At 42.2% G+C, this 21,600-nt stretch overlaps 1 protein-coding gene across 1 annotated transcript in view; it reads right to left on the bottom strand.

The window, feature by feature from the left end:
* Nucleotides 1-5,516: 5,516 nt before the first annotated feature.
* Nucleotides 5,517-21,600, bottom strand: part of LOC145409625 (uncharacterized) — a 42,319-nt gene continuing 26,235 nt past the window's right edge. The window contains exon 3 of the mRNA XM_080279979.1: nt 5,517-6,858. Coding sequence (XP_080136105.1) covers nt 6,149-6,858 — 710 coding nt within the window. The 3' untranslated portion in view covers nt 5,517-6,148. The remainder of the gene's footprint in view (nt 6,859-21,600) is intronic.

The raw sequence follows: 21,600 nt of genomic DNA, 5'->3' as shown, positions 1-21,600 counted from the left end.
GGTCTGTTCTAATTATTTATGGTTATTGTTACTACTATTTGATGTTTGTTTAAAGGGAATTCTATAGACGCCGATGGCTGGATGTGAGAGGCATCTGGGTTAGACTGCTTATCAATGTGTACGTTCCGAGTGGAGTGACTTGGGTGTTGGCTTAATGAGACCTTCCTACCTTGGTTGTCTCTGATCACCATCGTCTACCCGTCAAGTAACTTCTGACAACATATCGACTTGGAAACTGAGGGGTGAACATGAGTATGTAGAAGAGTATATGTATGGGCTTGGAATGAACACAAGGCTATGATTTTCAGCTGTATTCAGATAGCTATGTAAATTTAATAAATTTATTTGTAGACCTTTTTTCCTCAATGCCTTAATATTTAGTAAGCCATAGTTAGTTAAGAACATTATACAATTAAGAACATTATACAGGAAAAACTAAAGGAGGTGGTTAAAGAAAACCATTTTGCACATTTAGTGCAGTCATCTAAAGGCGATTATTTCGTCTCCCCCCCCCCCCCCGAGGAAGGAACCAAATCGTCCGGCATCTTATTTTCCTTAACACGGTGATGGACCAAGACACTATATACAGGTGTTTATCCTTTCCAGTGTACTTTGACGTTTGTTCTTATTTAATCTCTTGTTAAAGCTTAAAACCCTATTGGGAGAGATGGCTATTTTAGGCCAAACTAAAGTGAAGATTATACACTGAGTGGGTGGGTGCCCCCCCTCCCATCTACCCCTTACTCCCATAAGGGTTAAATATTACGAGTATACAGTAGCTTGTTTGTGGGCTCGTATACAGTACAAAGCAGTAATTTTTCATCAAATTAATGTAGGCCTACCCATTGTGTATCTATAGCCAAACGCCATAATCCTGTAAGGGGTGGCCGTTTGAGTTTGGTGTTTTACGGGGAGGGGCACAAACCCTCTGCCAACCCACTTGTTGATAAGCAGGGAACACGTATGTATTGGTTATATGGTTACCACCTAGCGTTTTAAATGGTTTCCTGGTTAACATGAAACCATTTGGATTGTCACTCAATGTACAGCCACATGGAAAGGAAATAAGAGTAAGAAAAAACAACAGGAAACATGGACGTAGGAAGAGAAGAGGGCAGACAGAAAAAGAATGATAAACGTGAAGGAAGTAGGCAGCAGTACATCAAGTGAGTGGATGGCGGTCGCCACCACCTACCACATCGTAACAGCTGCAAATCTAGCTGTAATAATATTAGTCTGGTGTATAAGTTAACTTTATTTCACGCCACAAGACCATGGTAACTCGTTATCTTGAGCCATATCCATTTTCCATACCATGTACTGAAGGTCTACACATCTCTAAATATGAAAGTATTATAATTCCAGTGATACTCTACTATAGTCGCGGCGTACGACTCTTGAGGTTGTTATTATCATGACCTGGCAACCTACCATTAAAAAATGCGTGTGAGTTCGTGTATAATGAGACGCATGTGATTCGTGTATAATAATATGTCTAATATATTCGGGCGTAATAATATGATTCGTGTGTAATATAAGAATCAGACGCACTTTTTAATGGTGGGTTGCCAGGGTACGATAATGACACCCTCTAAGTCGTGCGCCGTGACTATAATACCTGTCAACATAAATCATCTGTGCATTGCAACCTGCCGGCATACTCTGGCCATCTCTGCCACACACCATTATTGTATACTTCTCATACATGTTTTGTAGTCTGTAGAGAGTATCCTTAGCATGAAAGGCAACAGTTCCCTGTACTTTTCATACACTTACTCTAACACTGGTAAAATTACAGAAAAAAATCTTTAATAAACCTTTAATAGAGAACTCAGTTCAAAAGATTACAATACAATCCTGAGCTCGATATCAAGTCCCAATGGAGTAAAAACAAAAAATATATCGCTGCGGTTTATTTTGACAAAACAATAAAAACTCAAAACATGTAATGCTAATCATTGTTTAGTATTTTCTGTCTCAGCCAATAAGACACATGAAAATACACGAGGAAAATGTCTCCTCTCAAGTAAATGTCTCCATGGGACTTTTACAGTATGTTGTAATAGCATACGAAAAAAAAATATATATGGTACCAGTAGAATAAAAAAGTTTCGCTGTATAAATATTTTTGGCTATTTTTCAAAACGGTTTTCATACAAAAATAATCATAGGAGAAAGGGCAAAAAATTGAGCAGTACTAATGTTTTCCTTATATTCTACCGACAGGTGCTTAATATTACTGTAAATTTGAGTTTAATTGCATTTCTAAAACAATTAACAAAAAATCTAAATTCATCTCTTCTTATATAATTCTTATATATGTTTGAACAAACTCTGGGTATGGTTCACAGATTGGCTTAGTTGGGACAGAAGGATGACGGAAATGGGAAGGAGAGAAGGAAATGAAACAGACTATGAAACAGCACAGAAGATGCATAAATGGGTGGATGACGACCAGAAAACTAGGTACTGTACTGTGCTGTAACTCAGAATCCGTGCACATGAAAAGAAGAAACAGTATGAAAACAGGCAATCCGCAACTCCTCAACCAACCTTATCTATGTTATTGCTTTGTTGTAATAGATCAATATATGATTTTTGTAAGTTGAGGAAAAAAAGCCAAAATAATACAGCAACCTGATCAAGACCTGATATGCTTTTCCATTCAAGCAGATAATAATGCAAAGTGTGTGTAGAACTTAAAAAAAAAAAAAAAAATGAAAATAAACAATACATGTATTGAAAAGCAGCCTAGACTACAGCTGACCCAATTGATGATTAAAAAATAAATACTGTATATACAACTGAAGCAAACCATTTTGCATGGGGAAAAAATCCACAGCAAACACTACTGGCGCAAATCTGAGACAATTTACGCAAAAACATTAAAAATGGGGGGACAAAATGCTACTCATTTCAACCTATTGTACAAATATTTACAAGCTCGGCAAACAAAACAAAATACTTAAGCAAAAGATGCCCTAATGTGTGGCGAGAAAAATCACACCTATTATACATTAAAAAAAAAAAAAAAAAACTCTACATAAAAGATAACTTAAAATACATCTCACTTGTCCCTAACCTAAATTGTGAGCAAGCGAGACTGCCTAATGAGAGTAAATTCACACTGCGAGGAATGGTAGTCTTGTTCGGGTGAGTGGATGCTTCACCCTGGTCTTTCTGGTAACCCCCTCCAAAGCCTTCAATCCAATGACACATTTTCTTCGTTCTTGCTACCAAAATCTGTAATTCTGCTCTAGGGAAAATCCTTTGATGTGACTGGGTTAATGGTGGCTACATCAACGGCTCAAAAATTCTCTCCTAAGCAGAATAATACTAATGATAGATAGGATATAAAAAAAGGCCCTCAAACTGAATCTCTGGCTTGAGGACCTTTTTCTTTTTCTTTATTTTTTTTCAATTCTTGCTGCAAACATATATTCACCACAGGAAGAGCCCCTAAATTGTGAAGGGTATAATTTAACCCTACCAGCTTGACATGTCTCTAAGAACACTGAATAAAATCTGGACGTAGCAAGAATAAAATATATCCTTGGTCTGAAGTGGCATCTTTGATATTAATCTTACTACCTCCATATATTACTCAACCTAGGAGAGGCTTCGAAGTGGTGGGATTGGATACAGGCTTCGAAGTGGTGGGATTGGATATAGCTTTCATTAATGCCATCACTACAAAAGGGGATCCAAAGCTGAACAAAACTGGACGGCAAGAATGTTTAGCAAGATGTCACTTTACTCAGGGGTTAATGCAACGAAAGATAACTGAAACAAGGAGAATCAAATATGAATACCAGAGATACAGTGGAGAAAATTACAAAGTCATATTTATGATCAGGAAGTGTATTCCTGTCAGTTCAGGAAGCTTTCTTGGTGATACATTTTCATTACTGTATTACACTTTAATAAAATCCTGTGTACCACTTTTAAGTTTATAATAGTTTGCATAAGAAAATTATTAAGGTACAGTCCCCTGCAAAAATTCAATTCCTTCTCCTAGCTGGACAAAGTTGCAAGTGGTCACTATATTTTGTTTGGTTAGTTAAACAGTAACTTTAATTGTTAGTTTTTCCTATCAAAATTAACATAGCAAAGGAAAAAGAATTTGAACTTTTGCAGGTGAAACTATACTTATGATATGTGAAGAGATGCTGGTAAGCTTCCAAAACTGACCTGAATATGAACCAAAATAAAAGGGGCATAACATGAGTGTAACATTGAGACTGAACACTGTTAAGCTATATAAAAATAGACTCTTTAATATGTGAAATACAGAAGGAGTTGGAGATAATTGGGGGGGAGGGGGGGAAGAGGAATAAAGTATAGAAGTAGTGAGACATTTTAGATAATACAGATATGCTATAAAAAATAGAAAATCTTTAAAGTGACGGCAATAGTGATGAAGTAAAGGATGAGGGATAAAAATGAGGAAACCCCCTGAATAAATTAATTACTGAAATAATGCTCAAGTAGTGGCTGAACTACAGGTTGCACGAGTGGAAGTACAGCAGCAGTGACAGCAATGTTAGAAGTAACCAGGACAAAGGAAAAGAGCAGTTAAGTTAAAGGTTGTCATAACAGCAGTTGATAATAAACATTATAATTTCACTTATGTCTAGGAATGGCAACAATCAGAGGGCAGAGTGTGTCAACACTATGGCAATACCATATAAATGGGACACTAAACACATAGGCTAAGAAAACATACTTTTCAAAGCTTTAATATATAAAATGAACCTTTACTTCCCAATTAAACATGCTGAAAACCCCTTATGTTAATTATAGCTTTACATTTTTGTAACAAATATCATTTATTAGGTACTGTGCCTTACGATTTTATATTATTTGCAAGTGATTCAACAAAACCTTCAACAATCATGAAATTCAATTCTCTTGTTACTGGTACTTGAATTTTGTGATAAGTTAAATTAGGTCAGTGTACTGCATAACAATAAGCACCCTAGTCCAACCTGTGCCTACTAATAGCTAGCAATTCAATGTACTGCCCCTCATACAGCAAGATGCACAAATATACTTACAACGAACACTATCATTTACATCAACCGACATGAACGCTTCCTCTCTCTCTCTCTCTCTCTCTCTCTCTCTCTCTCACACATACACACACACACACACACAACCTGCCCCTGGCCAAAAGCTCTGCCCTACCACTAAGAAGTTATGTATACTATGAAGTGTTATCACAAAACAAACCTCAAATATACAGGTTTTGGGCACCAACAATAAAGAGGTGACCAAAAAAGGTACATCAGTGACCTAATACTAACTTTAATAATAATAATAATAATAATAATAATAATAATTATAATAGTATCAATAATACATTATCAACTTGGACATCCATACATTCAATTTTTCTTAATGTAGTACTATACGTGTCCAAAATTGATTTAAAATATTACTCAAAACTATATATATATACTGCTTCTATGCATACACCTCGAGAGCTGCTTGTATGAAAAAGAAAAAAGGGGGGGATTACAATTAACTTTGGATTCACAATTCCCCAATCCACCTCAACACACTAGTACTACTTGCATTGTTTTGACAGGATACTGAGGTAAGGAATCCACTCTGGTTGTTCCTGTCTCACACTTACAACCACACAATCAACACTTGGGGAAAAACAAATGCTTCTATTGATGTGAAAAAAACTAAGTATTGACCAGAAATCCAAGTTGCAATGCCACCCTCAACATTTGTATTCATTCTGTGCCAATATCAGAATAAGTATTGCTCATCACTGGCAATTTAACAAACGGTATCTTAAGGAAATAAAACAGAGGATAGAAGTGCAACTCTAAGACTCCGGCAGGCACCATCGTGTAGCATGGGAAGAGGGCGAGAGGAATGGGGTTCTGGAAAGATTATTGCATAGAACTGGAAACACTTGTCTTGCGACCAGCCAAAAAACAGGGGCGTATTTTTTTGTTCCTCTAATAACTACTTCTGTTGACTGGTTTTATTCCTCACCCACACTGCCTCCCTCCATGCTGTTTTTCCTACATCTAAGCACTCTCTGACACACTTCACTTTTAATTATACTGTATATTTATACAAATCAATGACTTGATTATATATATATATATATATGAATATTTCTAGAAAATTACCGTTGTTGTCTCCTAAGACTCTGAAGCTTCTTTAGCAATTCTTTATGGTAGTGTTCCAAATTTTCCTTCTCTTCCACCAAAGTCCTTTCCTTCCTAGTAACAGAATCGATGTGTTTGGCTGCCATTTTTAGAATCTCCACTTTTGGTACCTTGTCCTTCTCCGCCAACTCAGGCACCCGATCTCGCAGCTCATCAAAGGCCTTACGCTGGTCAACCCGTCGCATTCTCTCCAGGGAATTATGTAGATGTCGCTTCTCGGGGTCATCAAAATCACTTCGTATGGACTTGCGCTTACGGCCCAGACTTCCTTTCTGCTGCTGCTGCTGCTCTTGGTGCTGCTGCAATCGCTTTGGGTTCTTCGTGGGTGTGCGGCGAAGGAATACAACACTGGATTGATTAGTCCCACTGTTTTTCCTTCTGACCCCGACCGTGACTGGCTGGATCTGTTTACTACTGTTACGTGGACGCTTGTTTGGCTTGACCTGAACGTTATTAATGTTACTGGTTCGCACTCTAACCACACGCTTCACTCCTGCAGATGTTGCAACGAAGGTGGTAGTGGCTGTGTGGTGTGGGGAGGTCTGTTTGCCTATCTCCCCTCCTCCCCCACCCCCACCCCCACCCCCTTTACTAGTGCCGCCCTTGCTGGAACTGCTGAAGTAGTCACTGTCAGTGCTACCTACACTCACCACGTCAATCTCGTCCTCTGTGGAAAAAGAGAGAAACCCATAAATACAACAAATCTTACACACACACACACACACACACACACAGTCAATCAATCTCGTCCACTGCTGAAAAGACTCCCAGATAGGTAAAACAAACAAGAACAGTAGGCAAAAGAAAAAAAAAAACAGCTACCACAATATCAGTCTAATCATCCTGGCACTTTCTCCCACCCCAAGATTATATGAAGTAGGATCTAAGACAAGAAAAGACGAAGTAATACATTGTGAGAACTATCAACAGCACGTCTACTTAAATGGTGGCACACAACCATCCACACACCATTCAAACCTCCGGAATCCTTGCTCCACGGAAACCATCAGTACATATTTGTTATACCAGCACGCTCACACACACACACACACACACACACACACACACACACACACACACACACACACACACACATATCTCTCGGTACAAATTCGCCATATAAGTGTTTACATTTTTTTTAAGCATCCTGTATACCAACCCATCCTCTCCTTTCTGAACACTACAGACTACCTACACAAACACCTCCCATTCCATCTCTCTCTCTCTCTCTCTCTCCTTTACAGACATCTACGCCAACTCTTACACCACCCAGTCTCTCTCTCTCTCTCTCTCTCTCTGGTTGGGCCTACGACGCTCGGTACGAAATGTTACATAACCCTAGAGGGAGGAAGGAGGGAGGGAGGGAGGGAGGGGGGTGGAAGGCGTAGAGTGGCGTCTGGGAGTAGAGGTAGATGAGGAGGAGAGAGGGGAGGGAGAGGGGGAGGAAAGGGAGAAAGATTTTTTTTTTCTTTTCCCTCGTCTGGATGGGTGTCTACGGGAAGGAATGAAAAATGGACGATTAAGGTGAGAGAGAATAAGGGCATTTGACTGAGGAATCGAAGAAAGGATATAATGTGGAATGAGAAAGAAAATGGGACAAGTAAATGAAGAGATAGGGGAGACTTCAACAACATCCTCTCTGTCTTCCCCCCCTTTTCTTTCTCCCCTTCCGTCCCACCCTATCCCATTTTCCCCTTCCTCCTTCTCCCCCTCAATTCTCTCCCCTCCCCCTCCTCCAAATTTCCATCTCCCCTTACAATACAGCCCCCACCAACCTACCCACACCTAGGCCAGACGAGCACCAGACGCCTTAACATTAAAGCTGTAGGTCCGTGAAGGGGAGGAAAGGGAGATAGGGAGAGAGGGAGGGTGACGGTACGGGAAGAATGGGGAGGGAGGGAAGGATGGGAAATGCTAAGGTGTGGTGGTGAGGTAGGGAGAGGGAAGGTGAGAAAGGACGAGGGAGAGAGAGAAAATGGTGAATATGGATGGAAGGATTGGTGATGGAAAGGGAGGGAGGGAAGTGTGAAGGTGTTGGAAGAAGGGAGGAAGAGAAGGGGTGAGGAGGGAGGGAAAGGGAGTGCGAAGGTGTGGCAGTGAGGAAGGGAGGGAGAGGAGGGAGGGTGGGAGACAGACGGGAAAGGAAGCCTAAGCCTGGATGACAGACGGACAGACACAGACAGATACCAGGTAGACAGATACATACATAGAGAGAGAGAGAGACACACACACACACAAAGATACCAGGTAGACAGATACATACATACATATATATATAGAGAGAGAGAGAGACTAAACAGCGTAGTCAACCGTGTGTGTGTGTGTGTGTGAAGGAGAATTGTGAGGAAAGGTGCCAGAATGATTGGTTAAGAGAGAGCGAAAGGAGAAAACTGATACTGGGGAGGGGAAAAAAAAGGGGGGAGTTGGGATAGGAATGACACAGCCAGACGGGGGGGAAAAAAAAAAGTGGGGAAGGGAAAGGAAAAATGAAACTGGGGAAGAAAAATGACAATGGGGAAAACATGGGGAAGAGAGATGACTCAAGAAAAAGTGTGGAGAGAGGGATAATTAAAAAAAAAAAAAAAAAAGTGTGGAGGGAGAGGGATAAATCTAAAAAAAAAAAAATGAAGGAATAAATCGAACAAAAAAGTGTTGAGGAAAAGGGATAAATCGAAGCTTGGGGGGAGGGGTAGACGTAAGATAAAAAGACCGAGTAAATATATAAAAAAAAAAAAATGGAGAGCAGATAGAAAAATGGGGGAGAATAAGTGATAAAAGAGGCAGGAGGGAATTTCAGAATAAAAGGGAGGATATGGAAAAATGAAGTGTGAAAAAACATATTAGTGGAAAAGACAGAACTGGGAAGACGACAAACGCGGGGAAAGGAGAATTGGGTTCAGTAATATATATGGAAAAAGTAAAGAATGATAGGAAAGCTGAAAGGAAGCATACAGATACACGACATAGAAATAGGGGAGAAAGGAGAATGAAAGTGGACGAAGATTAAATAAAGAAACATGGTTATAAATAGAAGAATGTGGAGAAATGACGAAAACGACTCTAAATAATAAGATGATAAAAAAAGAGAGATAAATGCTAAAGAGGAATGGTGAGAAAAGAGAAAAAATAATGGGCGAAATAAAGAGAAACTGGGTCGGAAAAGAATATGATAAGGAGATGAAAGATGCCACTATAAAGAATGAGAACTGGGATAAATAATAAAGAGGGAAGGAGGGCGAATAAGCGGTAATTGGAGTATAAAGGAGAGGAAGCGAGTGACACCCATACTGATGGAGAGAGTGATGATAATGGAGGTGAAGGAGAGGGAATGGGTGACGAGAATGGGTGAGGGAGGAGAAAGGGGGAAAGAGTGTTGAAAGGGAAGACTGGAGTAATGTGCACCGTGATGATAGAAAAATAAACAGATAAATAATTAAATATAAGAAGACTCCTTTTTATGCATTAGACTTTAGGCAGACTGCATAATTAACAATGTTCCCTTAGGCCCAGTAGTCCTCCAAAAAGTCGATAAAATAAAAATAAAATTAAATTAAATCCATGTAATCACTTCAGCGCTTGATACCTACCGTCGATAATGAACACATGCTGGGGATATCACGAGAACTACCGTAATCATTAATGCTATTATGATACATCGATGGGTTTTGCACATCAGCCAAGTCTCGTTTACTAAATTAAAAAAAAAAAGTTCTCTACCCCAGCCTGAGAACAGAAAAATAAAATAAATATGAATAAGCAAAAAATGGCAAAATAAAACATAAGTGAATTAGTAATACTGTGGAAAACCAAAGACATAATGAGCAATAGGTGTACAATGAAGAAAGGTTAGAGGAAAATTGTCGGAAATGGGAGTCCAAGATGAAAAATGATGAAGGGAATACAAGGAAACATCAGGAAAGCAACTGATGAAGAGAATAACCAAAATTGACCAAATGACAGAGAGGCAAAGGACCCGAGCTGCTCTTGGATCAAAAGCAACCGACGCTCATTACCTTCCCCTCCTTCAACCCTTCCTTCTCTCCATACCCTCTTCCCTCCCTACACTCTTCTCTTTACCCTTCCTTCTCTCCCTCCACTCTTCTCCTTATCCTTCCTTCTCTCCCTCCACTCTTCTGCTTATCCTTCCTTATCTCCATACCCTCTTTTCTTTATCATCCCCTCCCCTTCTTTCTTTAACATTTTTTTTCTCAATTCTTTTCCCTTTATCTCTTCCCTCTGTCCTTTCCCTCTTCTCCCGGTCATCTCTTCCTTCTCTCACTCCCTGTCTCCTCATCCTCCTTTCTCATTCGCTCTCCTCTACTATCATCCCTTCCTTCTCTCCCTCCTCCCCTGTCTTTCTCTCTCTTCTCTCCTCCTACTATCTCCCTTTTTATCCCCCCACCCCTTCCCTCCAAACACTCCCTCCTTCTACCCCCTGCCATCCCTTCCCTCCCTCCTTCCTCCCCTCTTCCCTCTACCCTCATCTCACCACCTACCCACATAAAGTAGATTTTCCCTGCCCATACACCTCTCGTGTCCCTCCTCCCTCCATCCTTCTCTCCCTCCTCCCTCCATCCTTCTCTCCCTCCTCCCTCCATCCTTCTCTCCCTAACATCACCCACATCTCCCTCCTCCTCTCCCCTTATAATTACGTCTTATCACCCCTTCTCTTCACCCCTATTATCCATTTTCCTTTAGGCATAACTCTGGTTAATGGGCATAAAGGAAGGGGAGGCTAAACAATGGAAAAGAGAGAGAGAGAGAGAGAGAGAGAGAGAGAGAGAGATTAAAGGAAAGTGACGCGGGGAATTCGGTATGACTCCTCTATCTTTAAACCAGCCAATCTACCGTATTCCATATCCCTTTCCCTTGTTCTTTTTCTTATTTATGTTTATTATTTTTCTCATTTAATATTCCTCCAATTTTACCTTAATTAATTTCACACATCTTCCTGCCTCTCTTTACAATCCTTTAATATGCTTAGGTGTGTTCAAGTAACTTTTTCTTTTGTTTAGTTCTTTTCTGGATTTGCTCTTCGTTCAACTTGTCCTGTCTTGACTTTTATCACCGCTTCCTTCCTCCACTTTCCTCCCTCCTCCTTGACCACATCCTGTCACCTACTCCTCCTCCTCCGTCCCTCCCTTCTTCTTCCTCACCCCCTCCTCCTCCTCCACTTCCTCTTTCCCTCCCACTATTCTTCGTATTCTCGTCTCACTCCTTCTTTTCCTCCTCCTCCTCTTCGACATCCTTCTTATTCTCCCTACTCTCCTCCTCCTCTTTCCCTATTCTTATTCTTAGTTCATCTTCGTTCAGCTCTTCTCCCTTCCCCGTTTACTTCTCTCCTCTCTTTTCCTCTCCTCAATAACACTTTCTTTTTTCTTTCTATATTCTCTACGTCTTTCCTTCTTCCCCCTCTCTTATATTCCTCCCCCCTTTACCCTCCAATCTTCTTTTCTATTATTCCTTCCTCACGAACTGCCCGAGTAATTTTTAAGAATAACACTACACTGCTGACCAGAATGGAGAGAGAGAGAGAGAGAGAGAGAGAGAGAGAGAGAGAGAGAGAGAGGAAGGAAGGCAGACTAAGAAGCGGAACAGCATTATGGCAGGAGTCAACCAGCTGTTACACACACACACACACACACACACACAGACACACACAAAATCATAAGAAATTAAATACAAGGCTAAAATACGATTATTAAATGGGAAGAAATGAGATGTAAATAAGAGAACAAAAATGGGGATAAATGGAAGGAATAGAGATAGGATAAAATCGATAAAATAGGGATGTCCTTTTTGAGCTAAATAAAATCATGCAGGTAGAAAAAAAAATAAAAATAATGTATGAGGGTAGGATACGACAGAAAAGAAAACGGGTACATTAAACGGATTATCCACGAAGCATTGGCCACTTCAGCCCTAGGACGTCTTTTTATATTGTTCTAAGTTCTAACACTCAACTATTTCAATTAGTTTAGATCTCTCTGGTTCTATCTGTCTTCTCCAATTATAAAAACCTCGCTAAAGGCAAATAAGATTGTCTGAAGATGGCAAGAATAAAAAAAAATCTCAGTGTAATTATTAACCATTTCAATCCGTCGACCTATTACTGGTACCTCATATTCGATTTCTACCAGACGATTGTAAGCTTCGGAAAGACCTCGTGTATTGAAGGGGTTAATGAAAGCTATACGTAACTCATTCCCCAATTCTGTAAAAAACCGTCTGCTCGCTGTAAGAAAAAAACTATGAAGGCCGCTCTCGTTGTGACTGTATTGTTATGCTAAGGGTAGGGATGGTGTGGGTGTGAAGGGGTGTGATTAGCTGTCTGAATTATCTCACCATCTGTTAACCCACTCACTTACCACCACTTCCGGCCATCCCATCCCCTGACTCATCTTGTCCCTCCCCTCTCACCATACACTTTCCCCTCCACCCCATGTCACTTCCCGCCCTTCCCTTTTCTCTCTAAATCTCTTCAATGTCCATCTTGTTCCCAGAATTTCTCATCTGTTTCTTCTGCTCGCTTTCTTTCTCGCTCCCCTTCCTTCCTCCCCTCTGTTCAGCTTCTCTCTTCTCTAATTTTAATCTCTCGTTTCTTCGCCACTCATCTTCTCACTTCTTTCCTCGCCTCATATCCTTTACCTTCTTCCACCCCCCTAGTTTCATCTATTCCCTTGTTTTCTTTCATCTTTCTCCTTCCCTCTCCCCAACTCATTCCCCTCCTCTTTCCCTTCTCCAGTTACATATAAATGCTCCTTTCCTCCTCACGTCTCTCTCCTTTCCTCTTCTCGATTCACATCTCTACATTGCTTCTCTAATTCTTTCTTTTTTGCTTCGTACATTCTCCTTTCCACCTCGTCATCCCATCCTTCAATCAAATTCAACATTCTCCCCCCCCCCCTCCGCCCGCTGTCTTCTCCTGTTCCTTCACCTCATCTTCCGGTTGCCAGGACACACACACACACACACACACACACACCTCGATTCACGTCTAATTCATTCATTCAACTCTCCCTCTCTCTCTCTCTCTCTCTCACACACACACACACACACACACACACACACCTCGATTCACGTCTAATTCATTCATTCAACTCTCCCTCTCTCTCTCTCTCTCTCTCACACACACACACACACACACACACACACACACACACACACACACACACACACTATTTTGAACAAGCCGCTGGTCTATTAAAAATACTTATGTCTCCCTCTTACATTTGTTCTTCCTCTTACACTAAATATTCTCTCTCTCTCACCATAGCCACACACGTCGTCACTAAATACGCCCCAAGACCCATGTACCACAGCTACCACCACCACCACAGCACGTACCATTAAAACCAAACCACGCTAGCTATGCCCTCCAACTGGGTATCAAGTGTGGTAGCTGTGGTGGTAATTGTGGTAGAGATGGTGGTGGTGATATTTGCAGGGGATGTGGTGGTGGTATTTGTGGTGGTGGTGGTAGCAATGGTAGTCATTTTGTTGGTAATACTGGTAGTGGTAATGGTGACAGTAGTAGTAATGGAGTTAGTATGAGTAGTTATGGTGGTAATGGTGACAGATATAATGGTGGTGGCAATGGTGGTAGTAGTAATGATGGTGGCAGTAATAGTAGTATCAGTAATAGTGATGGATGTGCTGGTTTGTAAAACGTAGTAGTAGTAGTAGTAATCGTAATAGTGGTAGTAGTAGTAGTAGTAGTAATGGTGGTGGTGGTATGAATGAAAGAACAGGAAAAAAATAAATAAATGGAAGAGGTGAATTAAGGAGGGACGGGAGGGAGGGAGGGAGAGAGGAGCAGAAAAGGGAGGGGGTAGGAATAGGAGGGGTAAGGGGGGGGGTCTAAGGGTCAGTCTCTCCTAATTGTTATTCCCAGTATATTATCCTAACCACAACACAACCACCACAATCAATCTAACCACAACTACCACAATCAACCTAACCACAACTACCACAATCAACCTAACCACAACTACCAAGACCACCATCAATACAACTTAGAACTATCCACTATTACCACTATCAATCTTAGCCACAACTACCATAACCATCCCACCTACCACAAACTACCACCATCACCAAAACTAAAGACAATCACCACACATCCTAACCACAACTACCACAACCACCATTAATACAACTCTCAGCCTACTCTACCATAACCACCTCATCTACCACATACTACAATCATCACCACAACTACCATAATTCTAAACACAGCTATCACAAACATCACGACTACCACCACTAATACAGCTCTACCATCCACCACCACCACCACAACCGCACCTCCCTAAATCACCACACCCTGCACGACCACAATCACCGTGACCACAACCACAATCGCCTTACAACCACAACCATTCCAACCACAACTACTACCACTATACCTTCACCCGAGATCTTATTTCCTCCTTGCTACCTAATGACAATTTGCTTCACCTTTTGGGAGACGTCTGGGAGTGAAGAGTATTATGTAAACAAATCCAGTTCCGAACCCGCTAAAGCTGAGTAAAATCGTCTGGTAGTAAGAATAAAATGAAGTTCTCGGGGTGAAGGAGTTGGCTACCGCTACCATACCCGTGCCACCAAATTTTGAAAAACTGAAAAGGAAATTACCGAAGGACAGAAAAGGAAGTAAAATCAAATTACGAGGAAGAGGGATTACAAGGAGGAGAGAATGGAACGATGCTAAGAAATATTTGAGTAAGGGAAGGACAGACTGCAGAGGAAGGAGGAAAGGAGAAATAAAAGATAAATGGCGAAAGGGAAGGAAGGAATAAGAATGGATGATGGGGAAAAAAGGGGGAGAGGAAAAGAGAGTAAAGGGAAAATTTGAGGTCAAAAGAAATAAGAAGGAAACGACGACAAAAGAAACGCCGACAGGTAATAAGGAAATAAAGGGAAGGGGGGGAAGGAAGGAGGAAAGAGAATGAGAGTATGAATTAAAAAAACGCACGTGCAGTCAGAAAGGGTACACTGAAAGAAACACCGACAGAATGAGGATATATATAAAAAGGGAGGAAACGAAAGGAGAAAAGAAAGAAGACGCTACGATAAATATATGTGTGTGAAAGCTATGCAAGAAAGAATGACAGAAAAATAAGAAAATAATGAAAAGGAAAGGAAAAGGAGAAAAAGAGGAAAGAAAATGACGGGCTAAAAATGGTGAAAGTGAAATAAGAAGGAACATGAGTAGGCTATACTTTGTGGAATGATAAAATGTGAGGAATGATAAAAAAGGTGAGGAGGGAAAATAACAGGAAAAAAAAAAAAAACATGCGGGGGGTGAAAGTGAATAGGGAAAGGGTACATAATGAGGAAAACGAGGCAAGGTGAATGACCCCTTTGCCTACAGGTGCTTGTGTAGGACCCCACCCCCCACCTTCCTTCACGGCTCTCCCTATCCTTCCCTCCCTCCCTCCCCTCACTGCTCTCTTTCTCTCATCGTCCCTTGCTTCTCTCTTTCCCTCCCCTCTCCCCACGCCCTTCCTTTCCCCACCCTGTATCTCTCCTCTTCTCCCCTCTCCCCACGCCCTTGCTTCTCCCCACCCTTCCTTCACTCTTCCTCGACCCGTCCCCCCCTCTTCTCTCGTTCTCTCCTACCTTCCTATTCTCTCCCCTCTCCCCATTCCTTCTCACCTTTACTCTCTCTCCTCTCCCCTCGCCTTCCTTCTTCCTAATTTCCTAATCCTCAATCCACCCCTCATCATCATTCTCTCCTCTCCTTCCTTCCTCTTCTTTTTCCCTCCCAGTCCTCAACTCTTTCCTACCTTCTCTCCTCGTCCCTTATACCCCTCTTCCCCTCATCCTTCCCTCCCCTTTCTCTTCCCCCCCCCCTCTCTCTCTACGCAGTTACGTCTGAGGCCACCAAACGATGGGGGGTGAAGGGTCTGAGGAGGGAGGGAAGGAGGGAAGGAGGAAGAGGGAAAACGGAGGAAAGGGGGGAAGACAAGGAGGAATGGAGGTAAATCAGTAAAGGGGAATAGGGAAAAATGAGAGAGAGAGAGAGAGAGAGAGAGAGAGAGAGAGAGAGAGAGAGAGACGTAGAAATGGCTAAGGAGGGGGGATGGAGAGACAGACGGGGAGGTAGGGAGGGAAGTTATGTAACCCGGGAGGCCTACAGGAGGGAGGGAAGGAGGGAGGAAGGAGTAAGGGGAGGGGAGGGGAGGCGAGGGGAGGGGAGGGGGTGGCCGTCTGGTCCGGTTTGGGTATGGAATGTCCCCCCTGAATTAATGTACGTGGATCTTTATGTACGTATCTGTGCACGTGTGTGGGACGGACAGACATGTGTACGTGGTTCGTGTAAGTATGGGGAGGTGTGTGTGTGTGTGTGTGTGTGTGTGTGTGTGTGTGTGTGTGTGTGTGTGTGTGTGTGTGTGTGTGTGTGTGTGTGTGTGCTTAGTTCCGCGTCTACTGTATGTCTGCTTGTGGGTCATGAATGGATGAGGCCGACTGATTGTTACGTCATGTGCGTTTTGGTTATGGTGTGTGCGTACATGAAGAAAGTGCGAACATAATAATGACGCACATATGTAGACCAAAGCAAACAGATAGAAAGTGTGTGTGTGTGTGTGTGTGTGTGTGTGTGTAAACCTAGAAAATATATAAATACAGATGGTTCTTGGTCTTGGGGGAGAGGCTGACAAAAAATATCTAGACACACACACGTAGATGCCTATTAAACGTCTGAGAGAGAGAGAGAGAGAGAGAGAGAGAGAGAGAGAGTTACTCATGCAGAAATTAACATTTTCCACAATAACAATTACAAACATAACCAAATTACCTTTACAATACAATGACGCTTCATATTCCATCCTTGTTACTTCCAGACGATTTTACTCCACACACACACACACACTCTCTAGGCTGAAGAAAACCGTCTAAAAAAAGCAAGAAAGTACAAAAGGCGCCATGGTAGCGAAAGGGTTTATAATGAAAGGCAAGACACAAGTTTCTGCCCCACCCACTTTTCCTTCGGGCCAGTGTCTGAACATGAAAGTAGAAGTGAAAGTAGGAGGGCGAGAGCAAGGAAAGATTAAAAATGACAATAATCTCTAGTAATGAATGGAGTGGACAGATTTAAAAAAAAAATGGAGAAAAACAGTCGGAGTTCTCACAATGGTAATCGAAGTGAAATTCTAATATATAACAAAATCCGGTATAACTGGTATAAATAATTAATCTCCTTTAGCAACCCCGTCGTATTTTAATCTATTCTTGTTAATACCAGAGGAGGCTTAGAAACTCTTAAGTACAGATGTTAATGAAGGCTATGTACAAATTCCAGTTTAACAGGTCCATTACGCAAAGAACTATAGGTAACAAGAATATATTTTAAAAGGCTTCGATGAAAATGATAATAAAACTGAAGGAAGCAAGGAATAAGAAAGCACTCGTATTGATGGGTTAATGGAGTGTGTAAATACGAATGTAAATTGAATGGTGGGAATAAAACAATATGAAAGAAAAATAATCAGTGTAGGTATAATAAATATAAGGAAATGGAAGACTGTGATGGATAATGAAAATACGGGTGTACAGGATGGAACGTGCGTACTACGACACACGCACACATGTACGCACACACACCCTCATTCATACTCCAATCATGCAATCACACCTCCCCTTCTCCCTCCCTCCCTCTCCCAACCCCTTTCTCACTACTCTACTTCCCTCCCTCCCTCTCCTTCCCTCTGTCTTGTCTTCCTGCACCCACTCTCTCTCACTTCCTACTACTACTCTCTGATCTATAAAATACTTTCTGGGGACACATTTTTTCTATATATTCATGTTAACACTTGATTTTATTCACCTAAGAAAAAGAAAAGAAAAAAAAGAAAGATCTCTAGTACCGAAGGAGCAATGGAGGAAAAAATGTACGGGGAATTAAAGGTTCTAAACATGCATCCTAAGTACAAAATATACCAGAAGCCCACTTGACTGAGCAACAAGATTTCTCACATCAAAGCACATTACAACAGTGTACACAACATGAAGGTTAACACTCTCTCTCTCTCTCTCTCTCTCTCTCTCTCTCTCAAGGGGGTTGATGAAGTAAGCAAGACACACCACAAACAGGACAGTGTGAACCACGCAGCGTCTTGTGTTTCCCTCTGGCTTCCTCTTTGCATTCCACACTTAAGTCCTCTTCATCCGCACTATTTCTCACCTCCATTATCGTATTTCTTCCACTTCTACATTAATTATTATTCCTTTACACTTCAACTATCATCATCACCATCATCATCATTTTAAAATTTCTACAGTCATCTTTCTCCAACTTCTATCATTATCATTTTTCACTTTTCTCTCGTCATCTTGTTCGACTTCTATCATTATCATACAATCCTTCCCTCGATTATTATTGTCATCCTTCTGACTTTTATCATTTTTCTTCACTTTCATCACAAGCATCCTTTCATCTTCCTGTTCCAACTTCAAGGGCTTCATCCTTCATCTCTTCCCCACAACCCTTTTCACTTACATCATATCCTTTCTTCACTTCCAATCAACAATATTTCTACTATTATCCTTTCATTTCTTCGCTAGTCATTATCCTCTTCATCTTCTCTTTCACTTCCATCATCATTTCATTAACACTCCTTTTTCAGTTTCATCATCCCTTCGTTCCCGTCCTTCTTCCCTTTTTACTTCCCTTCCCTCCTGTTCATCTCTTCATAATCAGTCATTTTTTCTTCTCCCCTCTTCCTCTTCATCTCCCTCCCACTTCCTCTTAGCCTGTCTCTCTCACTCCATTTGCTTATCTCCCAAAGCTTCTCTACTTTCATTCCCCTCCCTTCTTATTTCCAGTTACCTAATCTCTTCTTACTACAGTCCCTCCTTTTACGTATTTAACCCCTCCTTAAACACACACACACACACACACACACACACACACACACACACACACACACACACACACACACACACACAACCAGTCATGTTCCTTCTTCACCCTAAGCACGATCATGACATAAACAGCCAAATATGACACCAAAAGTACTTATCAGCGACTCGGCGCCATAGATATACACATACTGCAAAGATAGCATGTATGTAGAGGGATTAAAGGGAGTATTGATGAAACTGACCTTTAGCCTATAGGGAATTGTTTATGTGAAAGAAGTTATACCCAACATATTGAAACTGCGGTTAATGTGAAGATTGGATAGTTTCAACCCCGAATTTTACTCTCTGCAAGCTGAGTCGCGTCAAAAATAAATGCTGTTTCGCTGTTCAGTATGGAGATTGTTGTTATGTAGTCCCCTTTCCCCTTGTTTCACGGTACGCATCCCCTTCTGGACTAACGAGAGGAGAGATTAATCGATAATGAGGTAAGGCAATCAAGAAAACTAATGTAACTTAACACCTGTAAATGCTAGAGTGTATAGAGATAGAATTGCTAATATTTACCCAATGAAAAACAAAAAGCGAATGAAAGCAGTAAGTGTTGGGGAAACATGAGGGGAGACGAGAGAGGGGGTGGGGAGAAGGGGAGTGGTGGGGAGAAGGGGAGTGGTGAGGAAACAGTGAAGAGAGGGAACGGTTAGTGGGAAGAGAGGGGTGGGGGAAGGAAATATAGAAAGTGGGTAAGATGGAGAGGAGAGAATAGGGATATGGGGAGGGTAAAAATGAGACGGAGGGAGAGAAGGAAGGAAGACAGAGTGAGGGAGTAGATGAAAGGGAGGAGCTGGGAAGTGGAGAAGGTGGGATAAACGGAAGAAGGGAGGGGGAAGATGTTGGATGGGAGGGAGTAGTTACAGAATAGATACAGGGAGGGGGAGTGGGAGGGGGTGATGTAAGGGAATGGTGAAAGGAGGGGAGGGAGTAGGGAGAAATGTCGTTAACTAGTGGACCTTGTTTTGTCGCTAAGGGAGATTTGGACGGGAGGAGAGGGGGAGTTAAGGAGAGAGGAGGGGGAGGGGTGTAAAGGAGAGAGGAAGGGGAGGGGTGTAAAGGAGAGAGGAAGGGGAGGGGTGTAAAGGAGAGAGGAGGGGGAGGGGTGTAAAGGAGAGAGGAGGGGGAGGGGTGTAAAGGAGAGATGAGGAAGGGAGAGGACGGGGAGGGGGTAAAGGAGAGAGGGGGAAGGGAGAGGAGAGGGAAGGGAGTAAAGGAGAGAGGAGGAAGGGAGAGGACGTGGAGGGGGGTAAAAGAGAGAGGAAGAAGGGAGGGGACGGGGAGGGGGAGTACAGGAGAGAGGAGGAAGGAGAGGGGAGAGGAGGGAGAGTGAAGAGCTGAGGACAGACAGAGAAAAACTAGGACGGGGGAGATATCGATGAGGAAGGAGCGAGAAAAGGGAGAAGGAAATGGAAGAAAGAAACTGAGAGAAAGGGAGGAAAAAGGGAGGAACACCAAGTTAGAAAAACAGAAAGAATGAGAAAGACAGGGACAGGGAACGGGGAGGGAGGGAGGGGAGAAGGTGATGGGGGAGTGTGGAGGGGGTGAACGGGGTAGACGAAGAGGAGGAAGGGGAGATGGCGACAAGGGTGTGGAAGGGGAGAACAAGGAGATGAGGGAGTGTGGATGTGGAAAATAGGGAGATGGGGAGCGTGGGGGGGAGAATAGGAAGATGGGGAGCGTGGGGGGGAGAATAGGAAGATGGGGAGTGTGGAGGGGGAGAATACGGACGGGTGTATATGGTTGGGGAGAAGAGGGAGATAGGGGACTGGATGGGGAGAGCAGGGAGATGGGGAGGAGTTTCGCAAGTGTCGGACTGAATCTATACGAAGGGAGAAGTAAAAGGAAGATACGGAAGAAAGACGTAAAGGGAGAAGGAAAGGTAAGACAAAAAGATATGAGAGAGAGAGAGAGAGAGAGAGAGAGAGAGAGAGAGAGAGGCCTTAACAACCAAACCCCCCAAACACGTGATAGGCATACGTCTAGGGGTGAGTGGCCAGAAACAACATCGATAGATAGAGACAGACAGATAGACAGACAGACAGATGGAAGAGAGATAAAAGATAAACAGATAAAACACTGGCACAATATATAAACAGACAAATATACAGATTGGGAAGGCAGGAAAAGGAAATTAGGGAAAGTAAATATTCGGGAGGCTTATAGAGTTAATTATGCAATCAAGGTGAGTGCCCTTAATTCACACGATGAGATAAAGAGGGACATCTGGCCTGATAATTAGCAGATAGAGAGGCGATAGTGGCTTGAACTACGACATCCTCTCTCCCCCTCTCTCTCTCTCTCTCTCTCTCACACACACACACACACACACACGCAATGATAACAGCGCATCCTACGTTGATAATTTAACAGATGTCGACAACCTCTCTCTCTCTCTGCCCGATAACGATAGCTAGGCATCCCACCGTTGATATAACAGGAGTCATTAACCTTCACCCAGCCCTCTCTCTCTTTTCTACTCCCCCCCTCC

Source organism: Coenobita brevimanus, chromosome 82 (genome assembly GCF_032717465.1).
Source record: "Coenobita brevimanus isolate Jiangsu-jjx chromosome 82, ASM3271746v2, whole genome shotgun sequence".
Classification (NCBI taxonomy): Eukaryota; Metazoa; Arthropoda; class Malacostraca; order Decapoda; family Coenobitidae; genus Coenobita; species Coenobita brevimanus.
Note: the sequence above shows the minus strand (reverse complement) of the source record. Positions and strands in the feature narration are given on the sequence as shown.